This window comes from Poecilia reticulata, chromosome 14, assembly GCF_904066995.2.
Source record: "Poecilia reticulata chromosome 14, P_reticulata-male-v2, whole genome shotgun sequence".
Taxonomy (NCBI): Eukaryota; Metazoa; Chordata; class Actinopteri; order Cyprinodontiformes; family Poeciliidae; genus Poecilia; species Poecilia reticulata.
In genome coordinates this window covers 2,114,547-2,142,438 of record NC_088843.1, presented here as the reverse complement: position 1 = coordinate 2,142,438, position 27,892 = coordinate 2,114,547, and the positions used below count along the sequence as shown (strand labels likewise).

The 27,892-nt window shown below is 38.2% G+C and overlaps 1 protein-coding gene and 1 long non-coding RNA gene across 5 annotated transcripts; one reads left to right on the top strand and one right to left on the bottom strand.

The window, feature by feature from the left end:
• Nucleotides 1-134: 134 nt before the first annotated feature.
• On the bottom strand, nucleotides 135-27,511 carry p4ha2 (procollagen-proline, 2-oxoglutarate 4-dioxygenase (proline 4-hydroxylase), alpha polypeptide 2). 4 transcript variants are annotated; one of them, XM_081615474.1, is made up of 17 exons: nucleotides 27,301-27,459; nucleotides 22,341-22,431; nucleotides 21,514-21,613; nucleotides 20,559-20,655; nucleotides 18,007-18,158; nucleotides 15,576-15,713; nucleotides 14,273-14,512; nucleotides 11,849-12,045; nucleotides 10,542-10,718; nucleotides 8,314-8,384; nucleotides 7,250-7,349; nucleotides 7,125-7,178; nucleotides 6,516-6,539; nucleotides 6,355-6,420; nucleotides 3,613-3,681; nucleotides 3,215-3,311; nucleotides 135-896 (listed from the first exon to the last, which is right to left on the bottom strand). In XM_081615474.1, exons 2-17 carry the CDS (start codon nucleotides 22,341-22,343, stop codon nucleotides 826-828), a joined length of 1,656 nt encoding a protein of 551 aa, XP_081471600.1. In that variant the 5' UTR covers nucleotides 22,344-22,431; nucleotides 27,301-27,459; the 3' UTR covers nucleotides 135-825. The 4 variants fall into 4 exon arrangements, with proteins under 4 accessions (XP_081471600.1, XP_081471602.1, XP_081471601.1 ...); XM_081615476.1 differs by lacking the exon at nucleotides 6,355-6,420 and having other exon boundaries at nucleotides 6,480-6,539; nucleotides 27,301-27,511; XM_081615475.1 differs by lacking the exon at nucleotides 6,516-6,539 and having other exon boundaries at nucleotides 27,301-27,458.
• Nucleotides 4,565-4,904, top strand: LOC103475340 (uncharacterized). Its single transcript, XR_535321.3, has 2 exons — nucleotides 4,565-4,645; nucleotides 4,746-4,904. It is a non-coding gene; the product is annotated as an uncharacterized LOC103475340 (long non-coding RNA).
• Nucleotides 27,512-27,892: the final 381 nt, after the last annotated feature.

Below are 27,892 nucleotides of genomic sequence, written 5' to 3'. Positions count from 1 at the left end.
TTCCACCTATTTTGATCTGAATCTAAAGAATCCTGGTACCACCACCAGGAATGGCCTCTTCAGAGTAATTTGTACAATAATAATAAGAATTGATTACACTTGGTGATCAATAAAGAACATCAATTGCAAGGAAATCTAATAAAACATTGTTTATTGACCTTTTGATTGACAACTTGGGGAATGAAAATGCAAAAATGTCATAATTTAAGCAAACTATAAATAAAAATAAAATGCATATAATTTGTAGACAGTGTTTTGCTGCAAGTTTTGAAGAAGAACCAATATAATTCTGTTCCAAATTACAGTGAGAATAAACAAACAGCTGTTATTCACACTACACCATAATGCATCAGACAGTGTGGGAATATTTAGTAAAACATAAACGCAGCACATCTACCGTACAAACAAATCACATCAATAAGACTTTGGTTCCTCTGTAGCTTTAATGCTACTTAACTTGAACAAGTAGTGAAAATTTTTCACCAAAGAGCTTAAATTGCACTTATGGTGCTTTAAGGAAACCTTGTCTGCCACCTCAGACACGTGGCAGGCAAAACTAAAAGAGATGTGAATTTCTGAAAATAAAAATGTTGATCATGATATTCATTAGGGTTAAATTCAGAAATGTTGTCTTTTAATCGTCTGATCAGATGAACCAGGGTAGTGAAAATAATGACTGAGACACTGAGCAGGTGGATGTTGGTTCCCCTGCAAACCACTTTTAGTCATACAGACATGTTGAAAGGTTTTGCACAATGTGTCTGTGTTGCAACATTTAGCCTGAAACAGGCACTAAGGAGGGTAAACACAGGCATGGAGCGAGCTTCAGTCCACTTCCGTCAGGCCGCATGGTCTCCTGAACTCTTGTCCGCGCTCATGTATCCACTTGTTCGACACTATTCGCACACACAAAAAGTAAAAGTGGTTTAAATCTTCTGTGATCAAGAGAAAATTGAAAAACAGTCATCCTCTGAATGGTTCTGATTTGTACAGAAAAAATTAAAACACCTCTTATCATAGAAACCTTTACACAATGAGGAAATGTCACACCTCGTTGAATTTGTAGGTTTACTTGAAGTACAAAGAAATTAAAAGTTTAGAATTAATTTGGCCTGTTTAGAAAAAGAGAGCTAAATTGATTTGCACTTGAAATAATCAGGAAGAATCCAGATTTGCTCAGACCAGTTATGTGTCCATGATACATACATATTTCACACAATGTTCCTTTAAGAAGGTTCTGAACTCAACTCAGAAAATTTCAAATTAAACTTCTCCCTCCAGAACTTAATCACACAGAAAACCTGTGGAGGGAGGAAACTTTGAGTTGCGAAGCTAAATTCTACATAAACCCAGGATTTAGAAATGATATGTAAAAAGAAGGAAAGCAAAGTCCCTGCTTTGACGTGCGCACACCTGGAGACCAACGTAAAACACACCTGGAGACCAACGTAAAAAAATATCTGACCTCTTGCCAACAATTTTTTGCAACCAAGTATTAAACCACATTTTGCTGAGTAACAGAAAGCTTGATTTTAGATTTCTGTTGATCTCACTCTCTTTCAAGTTCATCAGGTGACTCAACAGCTTTACTGTCAACTTCCAAATAGTCTTAGAAATTTGTGCTTAAATAACCACTTCAGCGGGCTGCACAGTGGTGCAGTGGGTAGAGCTGTTGCCTTGCAGCAAGAAGGTTCTGGGTTCGATTCCCGGCCCCGGTCTTTCTGCATGGAGTCTCCATGTTCTCCCTGTGCATGGTGGGTTTTCTCCAGGTACTCCGGTTTCCTCCCACAGTCCAAAAACATGACTGTCAGGTTAATTGGTCTCTCCAAATTGTCCCTAGGTGTGAGTGTGTGTGTGCATGGTTGGGTGTCCTGTGTGTCTCTGTGTTGCCCTGCGACAGACTGGCGACCTGTCCAGGTGACCCCGCCTCTCGCCCGGTACGCTAGCTGGATATAGGCACCCGCGCCCCTCCCAACCCAACCGAGGGACCAGGGTGTAAGAAAATGGATGGATGGATGGATGGATGGATGGATGGATAACCACTTCAGCACCTGGCTTATAATGACGAGCCTCTAAGACATATCAGCAGTAATTACTCATGGCCAAATTGTACATCAGAGAAAAATATAAAAATCTGAAGGTAAAATGTGTTGGACTGAAAGCAGCTTTTTGAGTCAGTAAGTGTGAACTGTCAAACTGGATAATGTAAATTCTCTTCAAGGGTTGGGATTAGAGTAATTGGTGTGTAAGCATTAACATCTAAAAATACATGACCAGAGGCGCAGGAGTGGAGTCAGGTGTGTAGGTTATGTAGAACTAGTGTAACTCTGTTGCACTGTCATTTCAACAATATACGTAATATACAGTAAAACAAAATGATCATTTTCAGAGCCATATTGTTATAGACTGAGGTTCAGACAACATAAACTAAGAAACTAAACTGGGTTGTCTAATTTTCTTAATTTTATGAAGAAGCTTTGTTTGCAGAGCAGAACCAGCCTTTTTAAAGTCACGGCTGTGATGATGGAAAATAAAACACACTCTCCATAAGATTTCAATCTGACATGCTACTGATAAGAAAATCAAGCTATGATGTTTCCTCCACAGCAAAGCTGGAACTGATGGTGGATGTGCAGAAACTTCCAATATGTAGGTGAAATAAAAATCCTTGTGCTGGACTGCAGTGCAGAGTTGTGCAATATATTTACGAGGTTCCCGTCAAGCTGGAGCTGGGTTGTTTCGCTATGACAGGAATATACTGTGTGGTCGTTATGGGAATGTCTTGTAGAGTATAGAGCATCTCCAGGAAATTAGCAGTGAAAATCCATTTTAAACAACCAACACTGTAGCAGCATCCCTGACTCCTTTCACAATTAAAGAGCTTTTCTCAAATTTGTCACGATCCAGTCATATTTGAATGAGTTGCAGAGATCTTTGAACGGTCCTAATCAGTTGTGGAGTCAGCTTAATGTGCGTCAAACACATTTTAATACGTCCTCAGGAAACCAGCTGTTACATGAAGAGATCTGAACATGCTGTGTTTTAGTGTCTAAGAGCAAAAACCAAACTTTAATCAGGCAATCCTTTATTTATTGGCAGTGATCTGCTGCGAGACCACTAAAAATATTATTTCCCCTTTTTACTTTATTATATATAAATTAAGTTCAATTTAGTCATTTATAATTTTCTCACAAATCTAAACTCCCCGACTTACCCCATTTACTCCCTACAAGAACTGGACAGGCTGCATGTCTGGTCCTGTAGTCTCCTTCTCCACTTCTGAAGAGATTATACCAGAACACTGCTGTTCCCTGTAGATACATTTGTTTCAGTTTTATATTTATTTCTTTATTCAGTTCAGTTTTATAAGTCTCAAAAACAAAGTGAAGTCATGACAGATTCAAAGTTAAGTTAAGAAGATACATTCAAATTGATCCTTGTGATAAAATAATGCAGTAAAGTTCAGTTTTTATTCAACAAAGAAAGGAACAAATATTGTAAAATGTTCTGTTTATAGTAGAGATTAGAACAAGTTTCATTATTAGAATAATTTGGAAAGAAAGAAAACATTCAGTAAAACAACAACAACAAAGAGATTTCAGGTTTTATCACCTTTCTTGGCCAGATTGCAGCTCCAAAGTCAGGGAAGACTGTCGCTCCTCCGGCCTCGACGTCACTCATCTGAGAACCAACACAATTACAAATGAGGACGTAGAAAACTTTACCACCACAATAACAACACTGTGAAGCTTATACCCCTAATTTAGGGTATTTGTAACTTTTTTGTCCTCTCAGACTGATAAACATCCGTAGTTAAAGACAATGGAAGAATTAAATAGATTGTCACATGGATAAAATTCAGGTTGAAAAAGATTTAGACCTCGTCTGCTTTTGCTGAGATAGAACGTTTGTAATAACTGGTGTTTTCTGTTTTCTAAGGGTTTGTTTGCTGTGTTACAACAGTGTTACTATCAGAAAATGTGTTCACTTCAACCGAGAGTGAAGTTGACATTTATGTCAAATGAGGACAGGAAGGATTCCTGCTCAGACTGAACTGTAACTTATAAATATTTGTCCCTGAGATCAGTCACAGAACAATTTTATCTGAAGTTTTTACAAACAAATATGATCATATTTCTCTCATTGAGAGATAATCTTTACAAAGCAACTCAAATTGCTCCAAATCCCCTGGCACAGTAGAAATTAGCTGTTCTGAAAGGAAATTTTGAAAACTGCTACACCAGTTTTCAAAACATTTAACTCACATACAATGTAAAAATCTGCAGTCTGGGCTTGCTGCCATTGGAGTGCAACATAAAGTTATGATACTTCCGGACCAACAACTCCATGTTATAATCTTGCTGTAAAGTTTTATACTTAATGGAAGATACACATATTTAATGAAATACAGTGGGCCTGGAAGTGAAACCTCCCTGAGTGCCAAACAGTTTTTCTGTCATCAGATCATTTATAGTGTAGATTTTAAATAAAATCAGCATTTGTTTTCATTCAAACCACTTTTTGTGTGGAGGAACTCCTGACTCCAGTCTGCAGCGGCTCTCTGCACAGCAGCAGAGTTCTGTGCCAGTCATTGATTGATTGGTTGTTTGTGTTTTACTTTATGATATGATTTTGGTTGTAACAGGTACATAGAGCCTTGTATGTTTACAACAAGATTCCCCGCTTATTGCTGTCACTCAATTTATCCTAAGTATGAAGTTTAGATCTGTACTTTGTTTTCACAGAGGCAACGACAGAAAAGCCATTCTCAGAGGAACGAAGTGGCAAAAAGGACTCAGGCAGCCTGAAGTGACCCAGAGCAGATTTTTCTTTTGCCCTTATGTGACCTAAATCTCATCTTTTCATAACAGTCTGAAACCATAAATCAGATTCTATAAATGTGATCCAGACATTGTTTCAATCAGCAGGTACAGCGATCAGTGAGCTCCTCTGCTACGGTATGTTTTGTTGGACAGAGACGGTTTACTAATGCCGTCTCTCTGAAGGATTTCTTGCTTTCAGTAATTATCAATTCTTTTCTTAAAAAACAGATATCTTGTGCAGAGATCGTGGTGTAATGTTTCGGTTTTTCTTTTTCACTCAGAGTTTCCTTCTGTCCACTGACAGAATTTTAAGACATAAGACCAACCCATCTGCCTTCATTTATTATGATGTATAGTGGGGTGAAAAAAGTGGTCAACCTTTACCGATTTCATTTTATTTTTTAGCATGTCTTTCATACTTCAGTGTTTTAGAACATTAAACCAATTCAAATGCTAGTCAATCCCGAAATACAGTTTTTAAAAGATGATGTTTATTATTAAGGGAGAAGAAAATCCAAATCTAAATGACCCTGTGTGAAAGTGTGATTCCTCCCCAAATCTTACAACTGGGTGGGCAACTCTTGGCAGCAACAACTGGCAATAATTTGCAATGAGTCTTCTACAGCTGTGGAAGAATTTTGGCCAACTCATTTGTGCAGAAATGTTGTAATTCATTCACATTGGAGGATTTTCCAACAGTTTATGGTCAAGCCTCATCGTTGTTTTTCACTAATATTCATATGGTTTGATGTTCTGACACACCAAGTGTGACAAACATGCAAAAAAAAGGGAAATCAGGAAGAAGGCAAACACTTTTTCAGACCACTGTATCCTGTAAATACAAACATACCATAATATTGTTCATCATATGTTGGATTTTGGTGTTTTATGGAGGACGACCTCTCATTTCTGTCTTTTCTTAACCTTAAACACCCCCTAACCTTTCTTTTTTTTTTGACTCCAGTCAAAAGCAGGTTTCTATTCCTGTGTCCCGCAAATAACACCTCCTGTGAGAATAACATGGACTGATTTGGGAGTTTCTGACACAAGGGAAACCACAACCAGTTAGAAAATAATAAGAAATGATATGGAAAACGGATAAAGACCCACAAATACAAAACGGGGCACATGAAATGCAAGTGATATTTGACTAAATGTGATTTGGAATGCAATAGGTGTAGTAGAATAAGGATCTAATGAAAAAAAGCTGTTGTCTATAATGACAAATGTCTTGTGCAAGAAAAACACTGGAAGAAGTCCTAGTTATGAGGAGCAGAGAAAACGTAATGGAATAAAGCTGTGATGAGACGGTATGATCCAGAGAGCAACCTGGGGATTGTAAAATTATTCCTTTTCCGGTCACTGGTTGGGAACGTTCTGTTTAGTCTGGAGCCATTTGAAAAACATCAAGTCTGTTCTGCTTCTTATTAGTTCAACTAAAAAGAACATGCAGCAAAAACCGGGAGTCACTTTTAACACCGTCAACAATCAGCCGGTCAACAATCAGCGGCGACTGAATGCTTGTACTTACGTAGTTTAAAAATGTCGCCAATCGATTTCCAGTGCCTAACCTTTTGAAAGCATCAGGTTCCTCTTTCTATAACGATAAAATTTAAGAGAAAATTCAAGATAAAAACAAGACACATCATTACTTACATAATTTAGGAAGGTAGCAAGTCTATTTCCATCGACCTTGAGACTGATGTCAAAGGGGCGCTGCAACAGATGTTTATACGTTTAACTTATTATCTGAAAGTCTCACACTGGGAGCCTGCCGCTTAGGGCACACACTGCACTCAAATTAAAGGTCAGATTTCATATTCAAACGTTTCAATTTCGACCAGATAAACTGTCCTCATCACACAGTTTTCTTATAGAAGCATACCTTGCACATTATTTACTAAAATAATGGGGAAAAAAAATTAATTAAAATCCTAATGAATTTTAAGTTTTCCATGATGCAAATATTTTCAGTTGTTGACTGAAAATTTTTTTATATTTATCATAGTTGAATTAAAAATCTATCAGATCTTTTAGATGTCTAATGAGGTTTCATATTTAATAAGTTCAAATGTACTAAAAGTAACTGTTTAGCATGCTTTTAAATGATCATTTTAGAGTTTTGCAAAAGTATTCACTACTTTTGAACCACATTTCATCACATAACAACCAAAAATGTATCTTATCTGATTTTTTTAGCAGTATATAATACAGTGGAGATTAGTCTAAATCTGAAATTAATTATTAGAGGAATTTTCAGATTCCACCAAACATCAAAATATCACTAAAAATGAAACTCACCCTTGAGAAATCAAAATGTGGCTCATATTGTCCTCCAACTCCATAGTTTGCAACCTGACAAGCCATTTATAGAAAGTTAATTAACAGAAAATAAGAAGTGATAAGTGATAATAAAGGTCAATTACCTGGAGTAACTCTGCAGTTTGTACGGTGAGTCCAGTGATGTCTTCTATTCTCTGATTAACTCTTTCGATTACAGGGTCCTCCTCTGCCTCCAACCATGCACTGAATACAGAAACACAAAATGCATGCAGACACACTAAGTGCTCAGTTAAACGTAGTGGACAGCTTATTCAACTGTTAACCTTTGTAAACAAATAATATGGATAAATGCATGTCTGAATCAATCTTTACCTTGTTAAGTAGAACTGGTAAAGACTCTTATAACTCTGGTCTAAATAAATGACAATCCGCTTATTAAAACAGATTGAAAGTTTTAAATACAGGTTATTGGTAAAGTTAGTTATTCTGTGTCTGTATTCTAACTCTGTTTGCTGTTGGACAAAGCGAAGCAGCTTATGTTTCATAGCTATGGAGTAGGAGGGTTTGCAACACTGTTCAGAACCCATCTCTGGTTCTGGACCAGAAAAAAACACAAGCCTGACAAACCACATTACATGGTTTTATGATGGCAGAAAATTATCTGGTGTAACCAAACCGAGACATTTACATCAAAATGGCTTAACAAGCACAATTTATTTGATTTATAAATAACCCCAGATGTTGATTCAGCCATTAAATTAATTACACTCCTATATTTAACTGATGTTTCTTTGCCACATACATTTTTTTTTTTCACTTCTTTCAAAATGCTCTGTGTTTCACCTGCTTCTCAAAGAATCTGGTTTTCCTCTGCAAATTATCCATCACCATCTATTAACATTCAGCAGTTCATGCTGGTGATAAATATTCATGACTCTCACATAAATTATCAATACTTTTTGGTGTCAGTCTTATTAAAAACTAGAACACAAACGAGCATGAAATCACATTAATTACTATTGAAGTAAGTTAATCTGAACCACGATGAAACAGTTGTTTGTTTGCTACATAAAAGGTTGCATTTTATAGTGGCCACAAGCAGATATGCAGTAACAGTGAGTAAGAGCATAATGCCTACCAGACATGACATTTTAGAGAGTAAAACCAGCATAAGGGAGCACATTGATTCTACATCTTTATTACTGACCTTTTGGACACTCTGTAGTTGGCTGTGGTCAGAACTCCTGTTTTGGGATCACGAACAGTAGCTCTGGCAAGCTTAAAAAACAACACAAAGCACGAAATAAACATTATAATAGAGGAACTCATCTACTAGTTCATTTGTTTCCACAGTGGTTTTAGGTTGCATGTTGATTTTCAGCTCATTCACATGACAATGAATCCACCCAACTCTTAAACAATTAAATTACTTTTAGGAAAAGTAACGTAACATAATTGCCAGTGTGATTTGACAATGTAAAGAAATACAAATAGGTAATTAATACAAATAGGTAATTAATGTTGTTTTTCTATCTTCCACACTCAGAAACTTCGTTCAGAAGTGCATCTCTATGCTTTTGTTAAAGCAGGATGATTGTGCTCTGGATCAGGGGCACAAAGACATTGTTTGGTTGAGGTGAAGGACTCGTGCATCACTATAGATCACATGTGTCAAACTCAAGGCCCGCGGGCCACATGTGGCCCGCCGTGTCATTTTATGTGGCCCCCCAGCGTTTTATAGGATCATGATTGACTTAAAATAGGTTTTCAGCACGAATTGACTACAAACTACATCTCCCATAATGCATTCCGATTGTTACCAGCCAACATTACGGCTTCTCGCCACTAGAGAGCAGCAGAGTCACCTTGAGCTGCTTATTGATTTTCCCAGCGAATAAAACTGAGACGTCGACAAGCTAACATCAAAATGTCCAAGAAAAGAAACATCGATTTACAAGACTGTAAATGAAGATGTGTGTGAGTTGGTGTCAGGGCGGCAGCTAGAACTTTTTTTTGTTATCCGTTATCTTGACCGACAACATAAAAAAAAATCGTTCATGTACTATTTTTATCCGTGAAATTACAACCATATTAACATCGGCTATTTAGCCGCATTTTATGCGGTTTAGTTGATATTCACCGTGAATCCAGATCCCACATTTCTCTCCGTAGTGACAAAAACTTCTGACTGAGGCCTCAGTAACTTTTAATAAAATAAATTAAGCGACTTCACTTAGCATCACTTCACCCGCTGGGGTCTGAACGCATTTCCTCCTCTGCAGAAAAATCTGCGCTAATTCATCAGTCAGTTGGATCTGTCTGGTCCAAACAGATCAACTGAACTCTGAGTGTTTTGCCCTGTGCGCGGTCCGGTTTGCGCTTTTACCAGGATTTTTTGTTGTTGTTTTGCGTGTTTTCGCTTCTCCGAAACGGACAGATGTTCCGTCTGCAGCTCCTCCAGAACTCCCCTCTCCTGGGTAATGTGCACCAAGAAGGCTCCATTTGTTAAATCTTCTGGATGAGTTACTTCCAGCGGTTTTTAATTCTTCGCAGCGGCGTCCGCAGTGGTTGAGCAGCGGACTGCGCATGTTACGTCTAACTAACTTCTGCGTCGTCATTTATTTCCTCAAGATAAATTACCGGCTCCTCAAATGGATTAACACAACGTTGCATTCTCTTTAGTTTTATCTAGTCTGTAATGGAGACTTGAATTTAACGCGCCATTTCAACCAAAGGTTTTGAATGCGCTTCCTAACCAGACGCTCCAAAGCGTTATTTAACAATATAAGGTGTTTAATCTATTTTTAACATTGTATTTTCATACATTAATGCTAGGGCTGCCCAAGTCTAGTTTTCCAGAGCTACCATCTGCAACTTTAGATGCGTTCTTTCTCCATCACACCTGATTCATTGACTCATTATAAGCCTCTACAGAACTGAGTTGCTGCTGATGAGGGAAGTCAACCTTTTGTCTGGGGTGTTTTAGCATGGATGCATGTAAAAGTTGCAGTCTGGAGAACTGGACCTGGGCACTCCTGATTTGTACCGTCAATGTGGCCCGTTGAGGGAGGCCAATATGCTGCATGGCTTCATAGCGAGCGCTGACGCACAGAGAAGAGAGACTGGGACGGCCATTTAGACCTCAACTGCAAAGTGTTAAAGTTAAAATGTTTCTTTTGATCTGAGGCATGTAAACACTTGTTCTCCTGAAGAACAAAACAGAGCTTTTTATTAATCTGAATGAGGTATAATCTGTAAAGTAAAGTTCCCAAATAATTTATATTTATCTATTTCCTGTTTACAGAAAAGGCTGTAGTGATTTAAACAATTCCTTCAACAGATAAGATCCACATCTGCAAGTCGCCTTTCCAGGCAACTATAAGGTGAAACGCTGACAAATGATCTGTAGTTTTAATTCATTATTGTTCATCTCACCCTGGGTTTAGCCAGCTCTTTAATTTTTTCAATTTCTTCATCTGACAGCATCTCCAGGTAGCGAACAATGTGGGGGCTGTCCCACTCGTCCTCTTCCTTCATCGGCTTCAGCAGGAGGCGAGGGTTCCCACGGCCATCTTGGTGGCGACAAAACAAACGACTCCTCCTCGCTTCAGTCTGAGAGAAATGCAAAAAAATAAGTCTAACCATATAAAATCACTAGTAATGACATGCTGAGGAATATCATTTAACTGCCTTTCTGCACTTTACTGAAAATATTCCAGTAAAACGTTTATTTTGTCATGATTTGTCTTTATTTTTCAGACAAAACGTGCAAACAATCTTGCATAATTGATGCGTGTGATTATGAAACCGTTTAAAATGCGTAAGTTAGTATGATATCACTTTAGCAGGTTTGGAAAGTGAATTTTACTAATAATTTTTAGCATTTTAATTTGGGATTCCCATCTATACTGTGCAGCTAATTTTACCTGAATATTTAAAAACATACTCATACTTCTTTATTCTCTCTTAATTTTAAACTTCACCATGACTCAGAAGAGGCACAAAGACTGAGAATTGGGGATGTGATTACACCAGACAGCAGGTAAATGAGACGTCTGTTCACACGGCAACATGCTGATATCTGGCAAATAGGAGTAGGTTTAATATTTTCAATATATAAATAACTGAATCCACAGTTAATTATAAGAAATCAAAGAATTTTGCAGTTCTCCTCTCTGTCAACAAAACAGAGAAAAATATTAGTTGGCACAAATCAGGAAGTTATTTAGTGTTCACAAACCTTTTCAGTCAGTCAAAACACTGAAAAAAACCTTTCAGTTCAGGACTTATTTGAAGAAAATGGCAAACAGGAAATACTGGAGCACACTGGTGCTTGTCTTAATGTGGTGTGAGTAGAAACATAAGAGACTTCAAGACCTCGTATGTCTTCAAAGTCATAATTAACCACAGTTAACCTGAAACAGGTGTAAAAAAAATCACTGAAACTATAGTAAAGTCATGTCACAACCTCACTGGATGATGAACAAAAAAACTGGAGCTCATCCATGTGTTGACAGTTATTTTATCCTTAGAATAATGTTTTCTTTAAACGGTTAGGAATGAGTTATTCTCCATTTCTATTGCATGAAGTTTGTTGGGATTGCATAGACTGAACACATAGGTGAGCTCCACTCTTATTTTGTTAAACCAGTAGGTTCACTGAGAGGACTGTTCTGTCCTATCAGTGATTCTTGGACACCTGTTTTCTCTGATAAAGACATCATGAAAAGTCCAAATCTCACCATCTGGAGCCCCTCTCCTCTGCACAAAGCCTCGTAGGACTCCCTCTCTGGCAGATGGTCTTTCGGTCGGGTGTAAGTCCCCAGCTGGATGGGCTCCTCAGAGGCCGGCTGATAGGCCTGGTTCATCTCATTGAGCTGTTTGGACAGCAGCCGCTCAAAGTAACGCAGGTTTCCTCCTGCCCTCTCATGGCTGGGGTCTGTCAGTGGAGAAAGGATGCATTGTTAGCATCTCAATAAGCAATCAGAAAACCTGCCAATCTGACTAATTTAGGTTTCCCAACTTCTATTATGTCTTCTGAAACAAAGCGAAGCCATGAATCTGACACTGTGAAATGCAAGATTTAATTAAAAAAAAGGGGACAAAGGTTATTTTCATATTTTTTGTGAAGTGAGTTTATTTCATTAAGCGCTGTATGGTGCAGATGATCAAAAATGAAACTTAATCTCTTTAGATGTAATTCTCTTCAGATTACTATTTAACAAAACGGATGTTCATATCAAGAGAGAAATAATAATAATAAAATCTGCACAGATTATGAGAACTTCTCATACATTCAGGGACTATAAAATATAAAGCAAGCAGAAAAATGGTCAGATCTTACAATCAGGCTAACAACTAGATTACTTTAATCATTTTGGTCAACTTTAAAATATATTGAAGAATACTTCATTAAACTTTACTACTTTTTTATCTGCAGATTTGACTTGAAGGACTGGTCTGCCGCACAGTGATGCAGCTGGTAGAGCTGTTGCCTTGCAGCAAGAAGGTTCTGGGTCTTTCTGCATGGAGTTTGCATGTTCTCCCTGTGCATGCGTGAGTTTTCTCCGGGTACTCCGGTTTCCTCACACAGTCCAAAAACATGACTGTCAGGTTAATTGGTCTGTCTAAATTGCCCCTAGGTGTGAGTGTGTGTGTGCATGGTTGTTTGTCCTGTGTGTCTCTGTGTTGCCCTGCGACAGACCGGCGACCTGTCCAGGGTGACCCCGCCTCTCGCCCGGTACGTTAGCTGGAGATGGGCACCAGCAACCCTCCCGACCCCATTAAGGGACAAGGGTGTAAAGAAAATAGATGGATGGATGGACTGGTCTGCCCTCTAGTGGTATTTATGGAAAATACATTAATTCTGTATTAAATTAAAAGGTGAGCAAACGGTGGAACGGCAATCTGGAAGACCCTTGTACATAAGGCTGGGTATTATATAGCAAAATAGAACAATAGTGACCTAAACAGAAAGTTCATTTATGTCCGAATAACCAAATAACTTCTCAAAAAGGTTAAAGTTAATTTCATGTACAATTATTGCTGTTATGACCTGGGGCTAGATGATGTCAAGGTAAATCCATTACAATTCTTGGTAGAGTTTAAATAAGTATTTTTACAGAAACATCAGCTTCATTAAGACCAGAAGCAGTTTCCTGTGTTCAGGGTTCATGATGGGGCAAAGGAAACGACAAAAAAAAGGATTTACTTCCAGCACGTGAAACATTATTCATCTAAATATTTCAAACTTTTCCATACTAAACTTTTCACGTCCCCATCATTTATGTTCACCTTAAAGCATAAAATAATTAAGCTTACCATGAGTATCTGGCCCACTGTATGCCTACAGTAAAACATGGTAAAAGTTTTTGTAAAGTGCTCCAATGGCCAGCAGGGGGAAGTAAACATCCATTTATTGTTTATATTTGCCTGTCCATGTAGAGTCCAGCTGTCATTCTGATGACTTTTGGTTTCTTTCCTTTACATATGAAATGTTTAAAAACAAAACATTATTAATTCACAGTCCCATATGTTGGAGTGTTTGTTTTCATGTGTATATGGATTTATATGGTCTCCTAATAAAATGTTTGGCAGAAAGAACCAATTAGTCAGTTTAGAGATGAATGGTTAACTCCCAATAATGCAGAAATTAACATAATTATCTAACTGATTATGCATCAATAATGAGGGTAAGAAAAGAGACTGGAGTCCCTCACCACCAGATCTGGCCTAATTTTTATTAACAATAAAACTGCAATGTTTTACTTTCTGCTAATCGGAATGAAATGCACTGAAAGCAAAAGCTGAGGGGAAAAACTGACAGTTTTCTGTGTGTGAGCTGTCCTGGGAAATTAAATGTTCATCGAGTTATTTTTGCTCTAGTTTCTGGCCGAAAGTACGTCTGCTGAAAGTACTCTAGTCAATTCTTTTCACCCAACGCGTAACCCAGGACACCACAGCTCTAAGTGAGTGGCCTGCAGCTGTCCAAAGAGCCTACACAGCAGAAATAACAATTTAAAACCACAAAGCCTGGACAACACCCTTCTGCACTAGCATGAAGCTAAACCCCCACTCTGATCACAGGGCGGTTTGTGACTTAAGGATTAAAACTCCCCATCTTTTCGTCAGGGTGGCTGAATCGGTTTATTGTTCTCACGACTTACCGACGGCCACAAGGCGGCGCGTGAGCTCGATGGCCCGAGGTATGTCACCCATTTGGTAAACAGAGTAACTGAGGTAGTCCAGGATCTCTGCCTTGGTGACCACAGCTTCCTCTCCGTCATCCAGCTGTTTCAGCGCCTGCTGAAACCACAGAACGGCATGGTAATAGTCCGCGTCGTTGTAGGCCGTCTTTCCCATGTCGAAGCAATCATCCACGGTCAGGACAGCGTTGGAGTGAACACCTGGAGGAGAATTCATTAAAACTGTCAACATGTCAAGGTATTTTTTAGCAATACTTAGAATAACAGTTTATTCCGGCCTGTTTTCATCTACATTCCTGACTTCTCTAACTTCATGGTGTCTCTGAAGTGGTTTTATTTGTGTTGAATAAGAAAGAGAGGGATTATCAGTCCCTCTGATAAGATGGCAAGAAAACATGATTATATTCTATTTAAACTATTTACAATTAGCCTAATAAAATCATTTACAACTCGCTGTCAGAACAGATAACCTCTCTCCACCAGCCGCTACTCCCACATGCAGCTTTAGAGCATCTGCAGATGTCAGAGGTTTGATTTTTAGCTCTGTGTCTTTGTACTTCATACTACCTCTGGTTCAACCTGCTGCACTTTTAATTTCAGCTAATGGCTGCACTAAATATGAATTCTGTTTTGCTTGTTTTGAAAACTTACATTTTAGGAGAACTCTTTTTCACCATGGATATGTTTGTCTCATTAAGGTGGGACTCTACCTTCCCTGATAAACTTACCAACAACAAAACTGTTTTAACTGCTGCTGAGTGATATCTGGCCCCTGAAGCTTTGAGACATTTTCTTATTGTTTATCCACTCACCTGCATGTAACGCCTTTGACTCATTAATGGGTCACTAATGTCAGTTTGGTAGCATAACTTTTTTTTATCATGCTGTGACTAACAGTTGTAGTACTCTCTCAATATTCTAGGTAATATTAAAACCATGGCAACAAGTGAGCATTCAAAGGCCGGTCTCCTCTTTCTGCAGTCAAATTGCCTGCATCTACTGTGTTTATATCCCAATAATCCTCTACAGAAAAGTTTTTAAATAAAAATAATTTGTTTTAGTTGGTCAGCTTTTGTTTCTGTGTCCTCCTTGCAAAATTGTTTCTACCTCAAACTGTTCTGCATTATCCGGCTATAGCTCATCTTCAAAGCATCAGTAACTAATAAGAGACTGAGGAAATATGGACGGTGAAAACACCAATAAAGAATCATCCTTTATAGACATAAATACACTGTTACACAACCGTTTTCAGCTATTTAATTACCAGGCAGTTTTCCTTTGGAGAACGCTTCTGAATCCAGTTGATACGTGTCCTGAAGACGCATCAGAGCCTTGGCAGCACCGGTCTCATCCTCTGCATCAGGAAAGTACTGCCTGTGTACGGAGATGTTGCCGATGAAACCTGGGAAAACAGCAAGATTGTAAAAAATCACAACTTAGTGAAAAGAAAAAAAAAGAAAACAATAACTTAAAATGAGCCCATAAAAGCAGTAGTACTTCTTGTTTGCCTCCTGCAGCTCAGGGTTTATGAAGCCACTATGTAATGGGAGAAGTGTGATGCCACTCCTGCATTAACTTTCCCAGCTGGCTTTTATATCGTTCAGCTCAGCTGTGGAGCAGCGAGTTCATAACCAGAGCTACACATGAATCTTGAGAAGATTGAACCCAACTGAAATCATTTTCACCTCTTAGACATTCCTCTAACACACACAGTGTGGAACAGATCTGTGTCCAGTTCTACCTGCTGTGATGAAACACACATGTGGGTGAATAATAAAAGGAGGTTAACAGCAAACTAAATTATCTACAACTTATTTGTGGAACTATTAGCAGAAGCCTAAAGTATTTAGAGGGTTTAGTCCAGCTATGCTCCACAATGACTGTTTCATTACTGTCCAAGTGAATCTGAATGACTAAGAATCATCAAGGTTCATTTATTCCAGAGGTTTGAGTCAACAGGGAAAATTGCTCAGATGAATTACAAATTTATTGACATATTAAGAGCATGTATTTTTGTTATGGACCACAGCTACTGAAAAAACAAAATCACAGTAGGACGGATCAATAAAAAGTTACTTTCATACATGAATGGGGAACCACAGGGAGGACACAACATCAAAGCTGAAGGAGCTAGCTGCTCACAGAGAGCAGTATCCAAGCAAATAAACAGAAAGTTGAGCGGAAGGAAAAAGCAGGAATAACCACAGCCTCAGTGCTGGGGATTGTGAAACAAAACCAACTGAAATGTTTGAGGCTGATCCTCAACACATGGACTGCAGCTGGACTCGGTACAGTCACCACATACAGATGTTTCTACGACATGGACCAAAGTGGTCATGTGACTAAACACTGTGTTTTTACTCAGTGAGAATCTCATAAGGCTTATACCTGAGAGAAAAAGGCCTGGAAGGTTGCTCAGTGACCAAAAGTCCTCTTTTCATATGGAGGAAGAGTGAAGAACATAATGCAAGTTGCTAGAGGTCTGGTAATATTTACATTTTCTAAGAAATCACATTCTGGACTGTTAATAGTTGGAAGGCATTCTCAAAATCAGCAGAAACCTATATATATTAGACTTACCGTATTTTCCACACCACAAGGCGCACCTTCAATAAATGGCCTATTTTAAAACTTTTTTCATATATAAGGCAGAACAGACGCTGCAGTTCGACCAACACGCTGCCGCCGCGGTCTCTGTCTCTCTTCCACCGCTCCTCCGCCCCCCTGGCTTTAAATGTATTATCATACTTTATTAAGTATGATAATACTAATACTAATAATACATTCTGACAACTATCCCAGCATGCACTGCACGCTTCTTCTTCTACGGGGGAAAATGAAGTCGGCGGCTGCTTACCGTAGTTGCTAGACCTGTTGTGGCTCAATATTAGTCCATATATAAGGCGCCCGGGATTATTAGGCACACTGTCGGCTTTTGAGGAAATTGAAGGTTTTTAGGTGCCTTATAGAGCGGAAAATACGGTACTTTCAATTCCAATTGAATTCTAATGTATTAAAATGCAGCTCTCCATTTATAACTAGATCTGGTTGCGTTTATTTTTCCTTTACCTAACTTGCTTTTCAACTAGTAAGTAAAATTTACATACATGCATGTGTTTTGCTCAGGACAAAACATGGATGTTTTAACTTAAAAGATCACATGCCGAACTAAAAGACATTTGGTACCAAGTGGTGACATTTCCAGGATTTGCATTAAGCCTATTTGCTGCACAGCCACGTCAACAGATTCCTTTTTAAGCTCTGTTTCAGTGTCTCACACAGATAAAGGCCTGTGTCCTAACACGCACACACACCCAATGTGAGAACACGGCCAAAGTATGCTCAGATGAGGAACAGCTGCAGTCAAAACATGACAACTTCTACTGTTCATTGGGGAAAGGAACTTTTGAACAAAGCTGCACAGCAGATATTTCCAGTCTGCAGCCAAGGCTGGGATGGCTCTGCTTACATCCTTCTGGATTTTTCCAGTTTGCAGCTCCAATCTCTCTCTATCAGGCAACATCAAAGGGAGCAAATGCTGCTTTGCACATGAAAAGGAAGAAATTATGTCAAAAAGTAGAAAAACTGGATTCAGATGTGGCTCCAATAAATTAAAGATGATTAAGTCTAATAATCTAAAGAAGAATTGTTGGTTAGTTAGTTACTGTGTCACATCAGCAGAGGCAGCTCCTTACCATCGGAGGGATTCTGGAGCACCAGGCTCTCCAGTTCAGACCACTCAGTGTTGAGCCTCTTCATCAGTTTGTAGGCGTTCACTGGGTGGGCCAGGTAGCCCTCAGGGTCCGAAGTGGATAATCTTGTGAGAGCATCGAGTTTGCTAGCCCAGCTAGTAAACAGAAATAGAAACACTCTCTACTTCAACAAACACAAAGGCAAGAAACCTTTCACAACTGTGACTCCTATGTTCATAGGTTTGTTCAATAACTCTGTGGGTCCAGATAATATATGATTGTTTCTGACTCATTTTAATTTTACCTTTATACTGCCCGGTAAAAACGCTTTTTCATCACAACCATAACTATGAATGAAAAGTTATTTTTGATAATCTAGAGATATAGTGCTTGTGTATTTGATGCCAAGTCACATAAAAACATAAAATCCAAGTTGGAAAAAACTTTTATTTTCTCACTGTAAAACTCACAGACATGTGAGTATGGGCACAAATCACTTCCATAGTTTAAAATGGCAATGCATTCTGTAAACTGTCTAAAACATGTCTACAAATATAGCAAACAACACAATTGTATAAGTTTATTTCTAAGAAAATTAAGGGACAAAAACATATGTACATTTCTTCCACTTCTATGTGTCTCTTCCCTAATAACTTGTCTTTAATGCCTTTTTCCTGGCTTTTAGAATGAATACCTGGACTCATCCCAGGATCCCAGGTGTTCACCGTAGCTGGAAACTGTTTGTTTTTGTTACTGCCACACTGTTAGCATGTTCCAGGCTGCACAGCGGCGCCGCTGCCTGACCCAGTGGTGATCTGGACCCGACAGCCACCTGCACCCGTACAAGAGCCTCATCTTCCTCTTCATGCTTCTATTTCTTACTTTCTAAAATAAATGATTGATCCGCCATTTCGTCGTCAAATTCCTCACCGTCTCCCTCTTCACATTCCAGCTCAAAATGGAGCCAGAATATGAACTACACCTGCTGTAATTCAGTCTGTGCATCATTTCTAACATCCAAAACAAAAAGCAGTGAGCTACACCCAAATTACACACTGAATGTCACAAACGTGTTGAGTATGAATGCTGTCTCCCGACATCAGGTTCATTTTGCTTTGTTACTCTCTGTTACTTACACAACTTTCCTTCATAACTTAGCAAGAAAATGCTCTTTCCTATTGGGTGAATATGGAATATTTCCATCAATAACAGAGGAGGCCTCATGCTGTTGGGAATGCCCCCAGTGTTCACAGAATCAACATGACAATATTAGTGAGAAAAAAATTGTTTAATTAATTTAGAGTAACTGTTTTTACTTCATCTGTTAAAACAATTTTAAAAAGTTACAAATCTGCACTTTAAACATGAAGTGCAACTCACTCAGAGAAGTGGCGTCTTGCTGCCATATCATCTTTAATCTTTAATGTAAAAACGACACAAATATGCCGCCATAGACTGAAACCTTCACAGGACAGCAGTTAGATTAGATTAAGTTATTTAAAACCTTGGAGGTTTTGTAAAGGTAGCTGGTTGGGCTAAATTCCTTTAATTGGTATCAAAGTAAAGAGGATGCAAATACAAATGGTTTTATGTTTCATTTTATGTTTTTCTTTACAATTAAGCTCTATGTTGGTCTACCCAGGAAAAGCTTTATTACAGTAAATTGATGTCTGTGGTTGGATCTAGGGCTGAAACGATTCCTCGAGTGATTCGAGTACCTCGATTATTAAAATTCTTCGAGGAAAATTGACCTGCCTCGAAGCTTCGTTAATTTATGTTTTATCATTTAGCGCACCGTGTTTCAGCCGGAACATTATTTGCGTTGCGCGGAGCTCTGACTTCCGCCTCTGAGTTGTTGACGGAAGCTACGTGTTAGCGGCATAACGTCCAATCTTCAAGTTCGGCCCGCGGGGATTTTACTGATTGGTGATAATTCCGGGTTTTCATCGTTTTTGTGGGACCAATAAACATCCTTAAAATGACCGGCGCGATGCCGGGAGTCCGGCAGCCTTTCTGCTCCGGAGCTGCTGGTTGAACGGCGGGAAGAAGCTGAGGAGGATTTCTACAGGTGAGCGGAGAGACTGAACACGGCGGGCGGCTGAGGGTTGATGCTTACAGGGTAAGAGCAGCTTTACGGACGAACCGCACAATAAACTTATATCATCCCGGTCTGAACAAACGGGAGGCGGAACATGGCTGGTAGATGAGTTTCTGAACGGAGGAGCCGTAAATATCCCGTATTGCTCCCCCGGTCTACAAAAACGTAACTGGTAGGGAAGCTCAAATGTGGAAAAAATAGACTGATGTTGATATCCGATAGTAACACTGGTGTTATGGAAGATTTACCAATAATTTATTTCATAATTGTTTTTATCCGATTACTCGATCAATCGTAAGAAAAATCTATAGATTACTCGATTACTAAAATAATCGTTTACAACAGCCCTAACATGGATCATAAACAATGTGGTGAAGTTTAAGGGTTGTGAACTTAAACAAAACTGTACATCATTTCAAAATAGTGACCATTTAAAGTCACAGGGTTTATAAAGTACCTTTTGACAGCAGCCAGTTTAGACTCCTCTGCTTTGATGTATTCCCTCAGAGACTGGACCAGCTCCTTTTCTGTGTGGATTAGATCAGTCATTTGTCCTGCAGAGACAAAAATGTATACATAATCTTGATTTGTAAAGTCAGATAAAGGTGCCATCATTACTCTGTTTTTATTAAAGCTTTACTTTATCTTTTAGCATGCATATCTCCATGTACATCTGACTGGAATAAAATAAATCCTCAGTTCCATACTGTGGAGCAGTGACCAAACCACAACCGAAAACTAATCCATAAAGCGTTGAGGAATACAGAGTGCATTTCATTTATAAAGGCAGAACAAGAAATCAATCAGGATAGTGCAAATGTAATGCACAATGTACAAGATTTTTTTTACATGACTCCATTATAAACAAACAGTGCAGATCAAGGTAATCTCACATAAGAGCAGGGACGTGTGAACCAAGAAGCCTGTTCTCTAATGAAGCAGATATCACCATTTTATTGATTAAAGCGTTTTGTAGTAGGCATAATATTCAATCTTTAAGAATGGCTTTAATATTTGTTTAGTTCTACAGAAACATTCATAAAGACAGTAATCATGCACAGACATTTCACATGAATGCATCTGATTTATGTTTATATCTAAGGTTTATCCACAGATAACTGACCGACTTGAAGCTGTAGGCGTTGATGACCGGTGAATATTAAGACAGCATTTAAGACATAATAAATAGAAATAAATGTTTAAATATTCAGATATGCATGAATAACCTGAGCCTAAAAGTTACCAAGCCAAAGATTGCAAATAGCAGTAAGCAGAAACAAAATGCCTGTTTGCATGATGTAACTCAGAAATGATACACCATAAAGAGTTTGATAAGGTATTTGCAAGCAAACCAAGGAAAAAATAAATAAACAGCATTTTAAAACAAAGAAATAAGTTCCTTTTTAACCTACCAATGGAGGTAAAGATCTCCCCATGTGTAGACCAGCAGCAGCACAGCAAAACCCAGGAGATACAAAACACACGGTTCCTCATTTTGTCCAGTTCAGTAACCTTTAGCAACAGAAACAGATTATATTATATTGAGAAGACTGAAAAAAATAAGACGTTATAGTTCAAAATTACACAGGGAGATTTTAACATTTTTAAAATGTTACAATTAAGTTTTTAAAATACAAGTTAAGCATATTGTGTTTCTGTATCAACACTGCTGTGTTTAACACAGTTTGTATGTCCAGTTCTGCATTAAATTATAACCAGAAACAAAGTAACTCTTAAAAATATTTCCAAATAAAAACTTGTTTAATCTGCAGGAGAGTTGAACATGAAACGTGTTAGTACATTTTCTCATTTCATTTTTCACCTGGATCATGAACAGAAAGGTCTGTGGAAGTTTTTTTGTTATTTCTTTCTTAATATGGCCGCCAGATGGCTGCTGATAATGTTCATGATAAAATCCAAATTTTGCAATAAACTAGAACAGGCCATAAAAAAGGTCCAACCTCATTCCAAGTTCCATATCTGAAATATAGATGAAAACTGATAAGAGGAGGGAGGCTTAAACCAAGTAAAAAGTTGAGTTTCAGGACAAAAAGCTGAGTTTCAGGACAAAAAGCTGCAAAAAAAAAAAATCCTTTCTGTGTTTTAAATGTTTTTAGAAGCTTAAACTGTTTTCTGGGCCAAAAGGAAAATGATCTGTGTGAACTCTTTGTTCACGGAGCAGAAGACAGAGAAGTTTTCCTTGTGAAAGTCACTTCAAGTGTCTTTGTTTTCGCCTCACCATGGATCTCAGCAAAGACTGTAACAACCATACAAACACGTACACACTGTTACTGCCAAACACCGCCACGCATACTTCTGTCTGCACAACTCTATAATCAAGAAAAACAGAAAACAACAAGAAGTGGAATAATGTTCATCCTTTCTTTTAACATGAACAGAAGCTATTTTACAAACAATTAATCTGCTAAGAAAACATGAAGAGACTAAATTTTGCAGCCAGAATGTTGCAAGTTAATCCATAAAGAAAAAAACAGTGATTTGAGGAACACATTTTTAAAAAGACAGCACATATAAGATGCTTCCTGAATGAAATTGCAGGGTACACACTTGTAGAGGTCTGCCAAGGATACTATCAGTTATTTTGTAAAAGGAAACAACTTTTCATTCCTTTTCACAGGGTGACAAAAATAAGCATTTTCCTGAAAGCCACACTAAGGAACGATAGTGAACACTGGAAGTAGATCAAAAAAGTTCTCTGATAGACTTAAATAAAGGCTAACATAAACTCTATTTATGCCGGTGCAAAGAAAGAGTTTATTACTGCCTTTTTAACTTTAAATGTCTCTACAATTATAGTTATTACAATAGAATGTGCCAGAGCCTGTTGGTGCCAATGAAGGACTAAAACTCTAATATCTAGACCAATTTTACTCTCTTTTAAAAGACCCCATCTTCTCCAGCATGAAGAGCTGCACATGTGCTTTAAATCAAGTTTCTAAATCCAATGGATTTAACTTGTTTGACTTCTAAAACTTTATTTGCTTTGTGCATTTTGCAACAACACAAAAATAAAACCTGAGTGCAAACAGATCAGTTTCACCAACAGAATTTCACTAATTCAGAGATTAATTCATTACACAATGTTGTTTTTATTATAGCTTACAGCTAACGCAAATCATAAATGTGTCATATTCTACAAATATTGCTGCAGTTTACACATAAGTGACTGATGTGCTTTATAACAGCTTAGATGATTTTATGAAATGTATGCAATTAGAGCTAAAACAGATTCTCCATCTCTGTTAAATGCATTTAAAAACTTGACTGGTTCATCTAAATAGTGCTGGCCCACATCATTATTGCCACAGTCCTAAAATGGAAAAGAAGCGACCAAACCCCCCTCCCGTCAGTAATTTACACCCAGAATGATTACTCAGCTCAAACATAGTCTCGCCTGTTGCTGCACGCAGCAACACCCATGGTCACATTCCTGAAGGAAAGTGGCGTTCCAGATATTTCTGGGTTCCAACTCCAACATTTCTGCAAATTCTCAGGAATAGCAATAAGTAGTGAGGTAGATATGATAAACAGACACAGTTGGCCGTTTTCAACCAGCTGTACTTGGCCTCTATTTTTAACAATGAGTCACACACTAAGAAAATGTTTTTCCATCTCGTAAGTCTGAGTGGAGGTTAATGTTTCACATGTGTTCCTTAAAGAATAAACCGAGAAAAGGTCTGAGTATAAAAACAGTGATTTCCCTGAACAACCTGCTGGATTCCTGCTTTTTCAGGACGACATGGGTGAACTGGCTGACATAAGGGCCGAGTAGACAGAATCTGAGGCGGCAGCAGGGTTCAAGGATCCTGAAGAACAAATATTTATTCCAACAGTAAACGTTTTAACATCTGCAGCAAACACAGAAAGAAGAACATGACCTGTCTCTGTAACAGCTGGAATATAAACCCCGAATGCACTGCCTCCCAGTTCTGAGAACATTCAACAGATCTAATGTCTGAGATAAGAGGACACCAAGCAAACACTTCCTTCACCTTCCTGCAATTTTAGGAATTTACATTACACTCAATAATTCAATAGTTGAAATTGAAGACAAGAATTCATCCTCCAAGGGAGAAATGATGCTACTTCCCATCACTGTGTGTAAACACAGAGCGATAAAGAGCAGCTTCTCTCCTGACTGATGGAAATCACACCTCCACCTCCTGCACACACACACACACACACACACACACACACACACACGCACACACACACACACACACATGCTTAGAATCCTGTGTAAAATGAATGCATGTACTGCAGGACAGCAGACATGTTGATACTGTAAACATGATGACAGTTTCAGATTTAAACCTTTCTTATCATTTCATTTTCACCATGATTATAATAAAAGAAACAATCCTACTGAATTTAGATTAGTTTTAACGATCTTGATTTATTCTTCAGACTTCCAAAGTGTGTAATTCTGTCTATGTTATGTTATGCCAGACTGCAAAGGGAAATAACTGTACGAAACTATGTCTGATTTGTTCCCTTTTTTTGACGCCAAAATCATATTTTTCAATGGTATTTTACTTGATTCGATGTCCAATGGTGGGTTTTTTCTGCCACCATTGGACATCAAATTATTCCTACTTACAGCTTTTCAGCTTCAGGTTTAGAAAGAACTAGAAAACTATATTGAGTATGAAAAAATGAGTGTATGGAAAATGCACAAAATGAAGGGAACAAATCAGGGAAGGTGTCAACTGATCATTAAAACCTAATCAAAATACATTATAAATAACAAAATAAAACAAACAAAAACTCAGTCAAAAATCAGGCAAACATACACGAATGTCCAGAGAAAACAAACAACTGCTGTGATTTTCACCTCCACTAAACTTTTGCATGAATATCTACTCAGTTATAAGGTCATCTTGCAATGAACCTTCCAGAAACACTGCACTTGTCCAGAAAGGAAGTGAGCATTTCCTGACCAACGGACGCAGTAAGGCAAGAAAAAAAAGTGGATTACATCATTGGCTGTACTTTGATGCAAATGGCATTCAGATCAGTGTTTCAGATCTGTTAACCTCATTTCAGTTTACAGAATGTTCTTAAAGTCAAAATGTTAAATCAGAGACTCAAACCTTGTTTAATTTTATGTTTAGGCACCAAACTGGACATGAGCACAGCCATGTTGTTCCAAACACTTTCCTGTGTCATGGCAACACTGATAACAAGATGCAGCAGTAAATATAAATCAAGCAGAAAAACATTTGATGCTGTGCTTGAATATTTTTAAGGTTAGCAGGAGCATTTCATTCCCACTGTAGGCTGTATTTCTAACGTCATCCCTCTATGACTGTGCATGTCATCGGCCTTTCAGCCTAATCCCTGCTGACAGATTGATGCCATCTTTCCTTTTGTTGCCTCTATATAATGTGTGTCTTCTAATGGTTGCCACAGTCAATTAAAATCATTGTAATTGGCTGGAGGAGAAGGGACACCATCACTTACCTGAACACACAGACCTTTATACTGAAACTGGGCTCTGATGGCATTAAGCCGTGCACTCAAAGTGAACAAAGCCTGGGCTTTTTATCAAGCTTTTTATTCTCTACAACACTTTGTTCAGACAGAGACAGTTTGATCTACGACTGGGGGACTATCTGAGCAAAAACTGTTAGAACTTTGACATTTTACTGGTTTGCTGGATTATTTTGTTCAGATATTAAAAACTCAATAAACTTGAAACATGTTTAATAGAAAGGGAAAATCCAATTGTATAACATTTTTAACTCTATTTTTTCTTCAGTCATCCTGTAAAACATTTGACTAATCAGCTGACTGTGCCAATGACATTTTCTGAATAACTGTTTTAAAGAAACAGAAGCTTTCGGCGGAAGATATGAAAACTGTGTGGGGGTTTTCATAGAAAACATGGCGTCCTCATCCATGCCTAACTGTCAGTATCTTACCTCTTAATGCTACCTGGTACCTTATTTGACTTATACAAAAACTGATCTACAAGCTATTCAGGTTCTTATATCCAACATGTCTTTTTTTAGTCGTCTTCCCTTCATTCAACTTTCAATCAGTCTGCAAAGTCATAGCACTGAGTGAACAGGAATAACCTTTTGTAATTTCTCGAGACCCGAATTGCATTTCATTTCCCAACCTGGGAAATAAAAAAAAAATATCATCAAGGTGTAAGAATGTTTAATTCCCAATAATGCAGTTTAGAATACAAACTGCATTCAGCACATCTTAAGGATGACACTGAATGAATGTGAGCTCTGATTTTATCAATAATTCACTCTGCACATTCGCTCGGCATGTTGACCTGCTGCATCAGTAAAAATTACATAAATTTCAATTTTTGTGGTTAATGAAACATGTTCAAACATATCAGATTTTTGTGGTATTTCCATAAACCGGTTCCTGAAAAGTCAAACTAACAACAGTGGGTTGTTAAAAATACCTCCAATAATGTTTTGGTTTTGATGAGCCACACCAGGCTCATCAGTTCGACCTCCTCCTCCTCCAGAACATTACGAAATGTTCTGGCCCTGTTGAAAAAGGTTCTGCTATCATTTCTCAGGAGAATTCATCTGGCATGTAAGAATAACCTGAGTGTTTACTTAATTACACATTTAAAGTTTGCTGGAGTATATTGGATCTTCTTCTTCATCATCTCTTCACCTGGGTCCGAGCAGACCGGTGACGTCAGTCCTGGTCAGTCGCTTCTAGAAAAATCTTACAACTCTTGTCGCTCTGTAAGCCTCCAGTTTGTCTGCTTGTACTCGCATCTTATGCACTAAATAAAACATGTGCTAATGTTTCACATTAAAGCGTGTGTGTAAGAGACGGTGTGAAACGGTCCCCCCTCTACGAGAAAAGAGGGGGACTATCAGAACTATCAGAAAGTTCGCGCAAAGTTTTGAAAGTTTCCTCCAGTCCGCTGAGATATAATGTAACGCAACAGTCTCACTGGTTCATATAATGACGCAAAACACACCTCCGAAGTAAACACATACATCACTACATATTAAGTATTCGTTTAACTTGAACTACATAACGTTTTTGGTCTGAAATGTTCAGAAATAATCCGAAACATCGCTTGTTGTACAACAACCATCACAGCATGTTCTGGAGGCAGAACACGCTCAGCGATTCAAATGATGTAAAGAGAAACTTGTATGGCAGCAAATAAGCTAATAGTGTCGGCTTACCTTCTGTACACCTCTGGTGTCTTTAAAAGAAGACTGTCACGCTTCCTTGTGTGGACGAAAATCCACTTGGCACCCCCGGGGTTATGAATAGTGCAGCGGGAAAGCGTTTGGATCCGCTGCCACGTACAGAACAGACTGGAGGATTGGGCCGTAAGTACAGGAAGAGATGCGCAGGGACATTGTGGACCGAGAGTTTCCCCCTTGTGGTGCGTTTGGGTGCAGCTCCTGAAGTAAGTAATGTGATATTGAAGTTCAACTTACAAATTAACATATAAAATTAACATTCAGAACAAAGTCAATGATTTTTTTTTCTTCCATAAAATTATTGCAATAGTTTGCCTCTTGTTTTTAAATACAGACATTGTCATATACTAAAATTATATTTAGTTTTTAGATACTTAATGTGGAATAAATAGGCTGCTCTGCTATCAAAGCAGCACAATCAACCCTTTTGTTGGTTTAGATAACTGGATGTTCCAATCAAAAAACAGTAATTCAAAACAGATATAGCCATGTTTATAATAATCTGATATATGTTTATTTTCCATGTTGGTTTGGTGCTGCAGAAGAAACAGCGCCTCCTGCAGTCAAT

Coding starts and splice junctions, on each gene's coding strand:
- p4ha2 (XM_081615474.1), bottom strand. Junction 7,179..7,249: donor AAACTGCAGAGTTACTCCAG/GTAATTGACCTT, acceptor ATGGCTTGTCAG/GTTGCAAACTATGGAGTTGG. Junction 3,682..6,354: donor TGGCGACATTTTTAAACTAC/GTAAGTACAAGC, acceptor GTTGGTTCTCAG/ATGAGTGACGTCGAGGCCGG.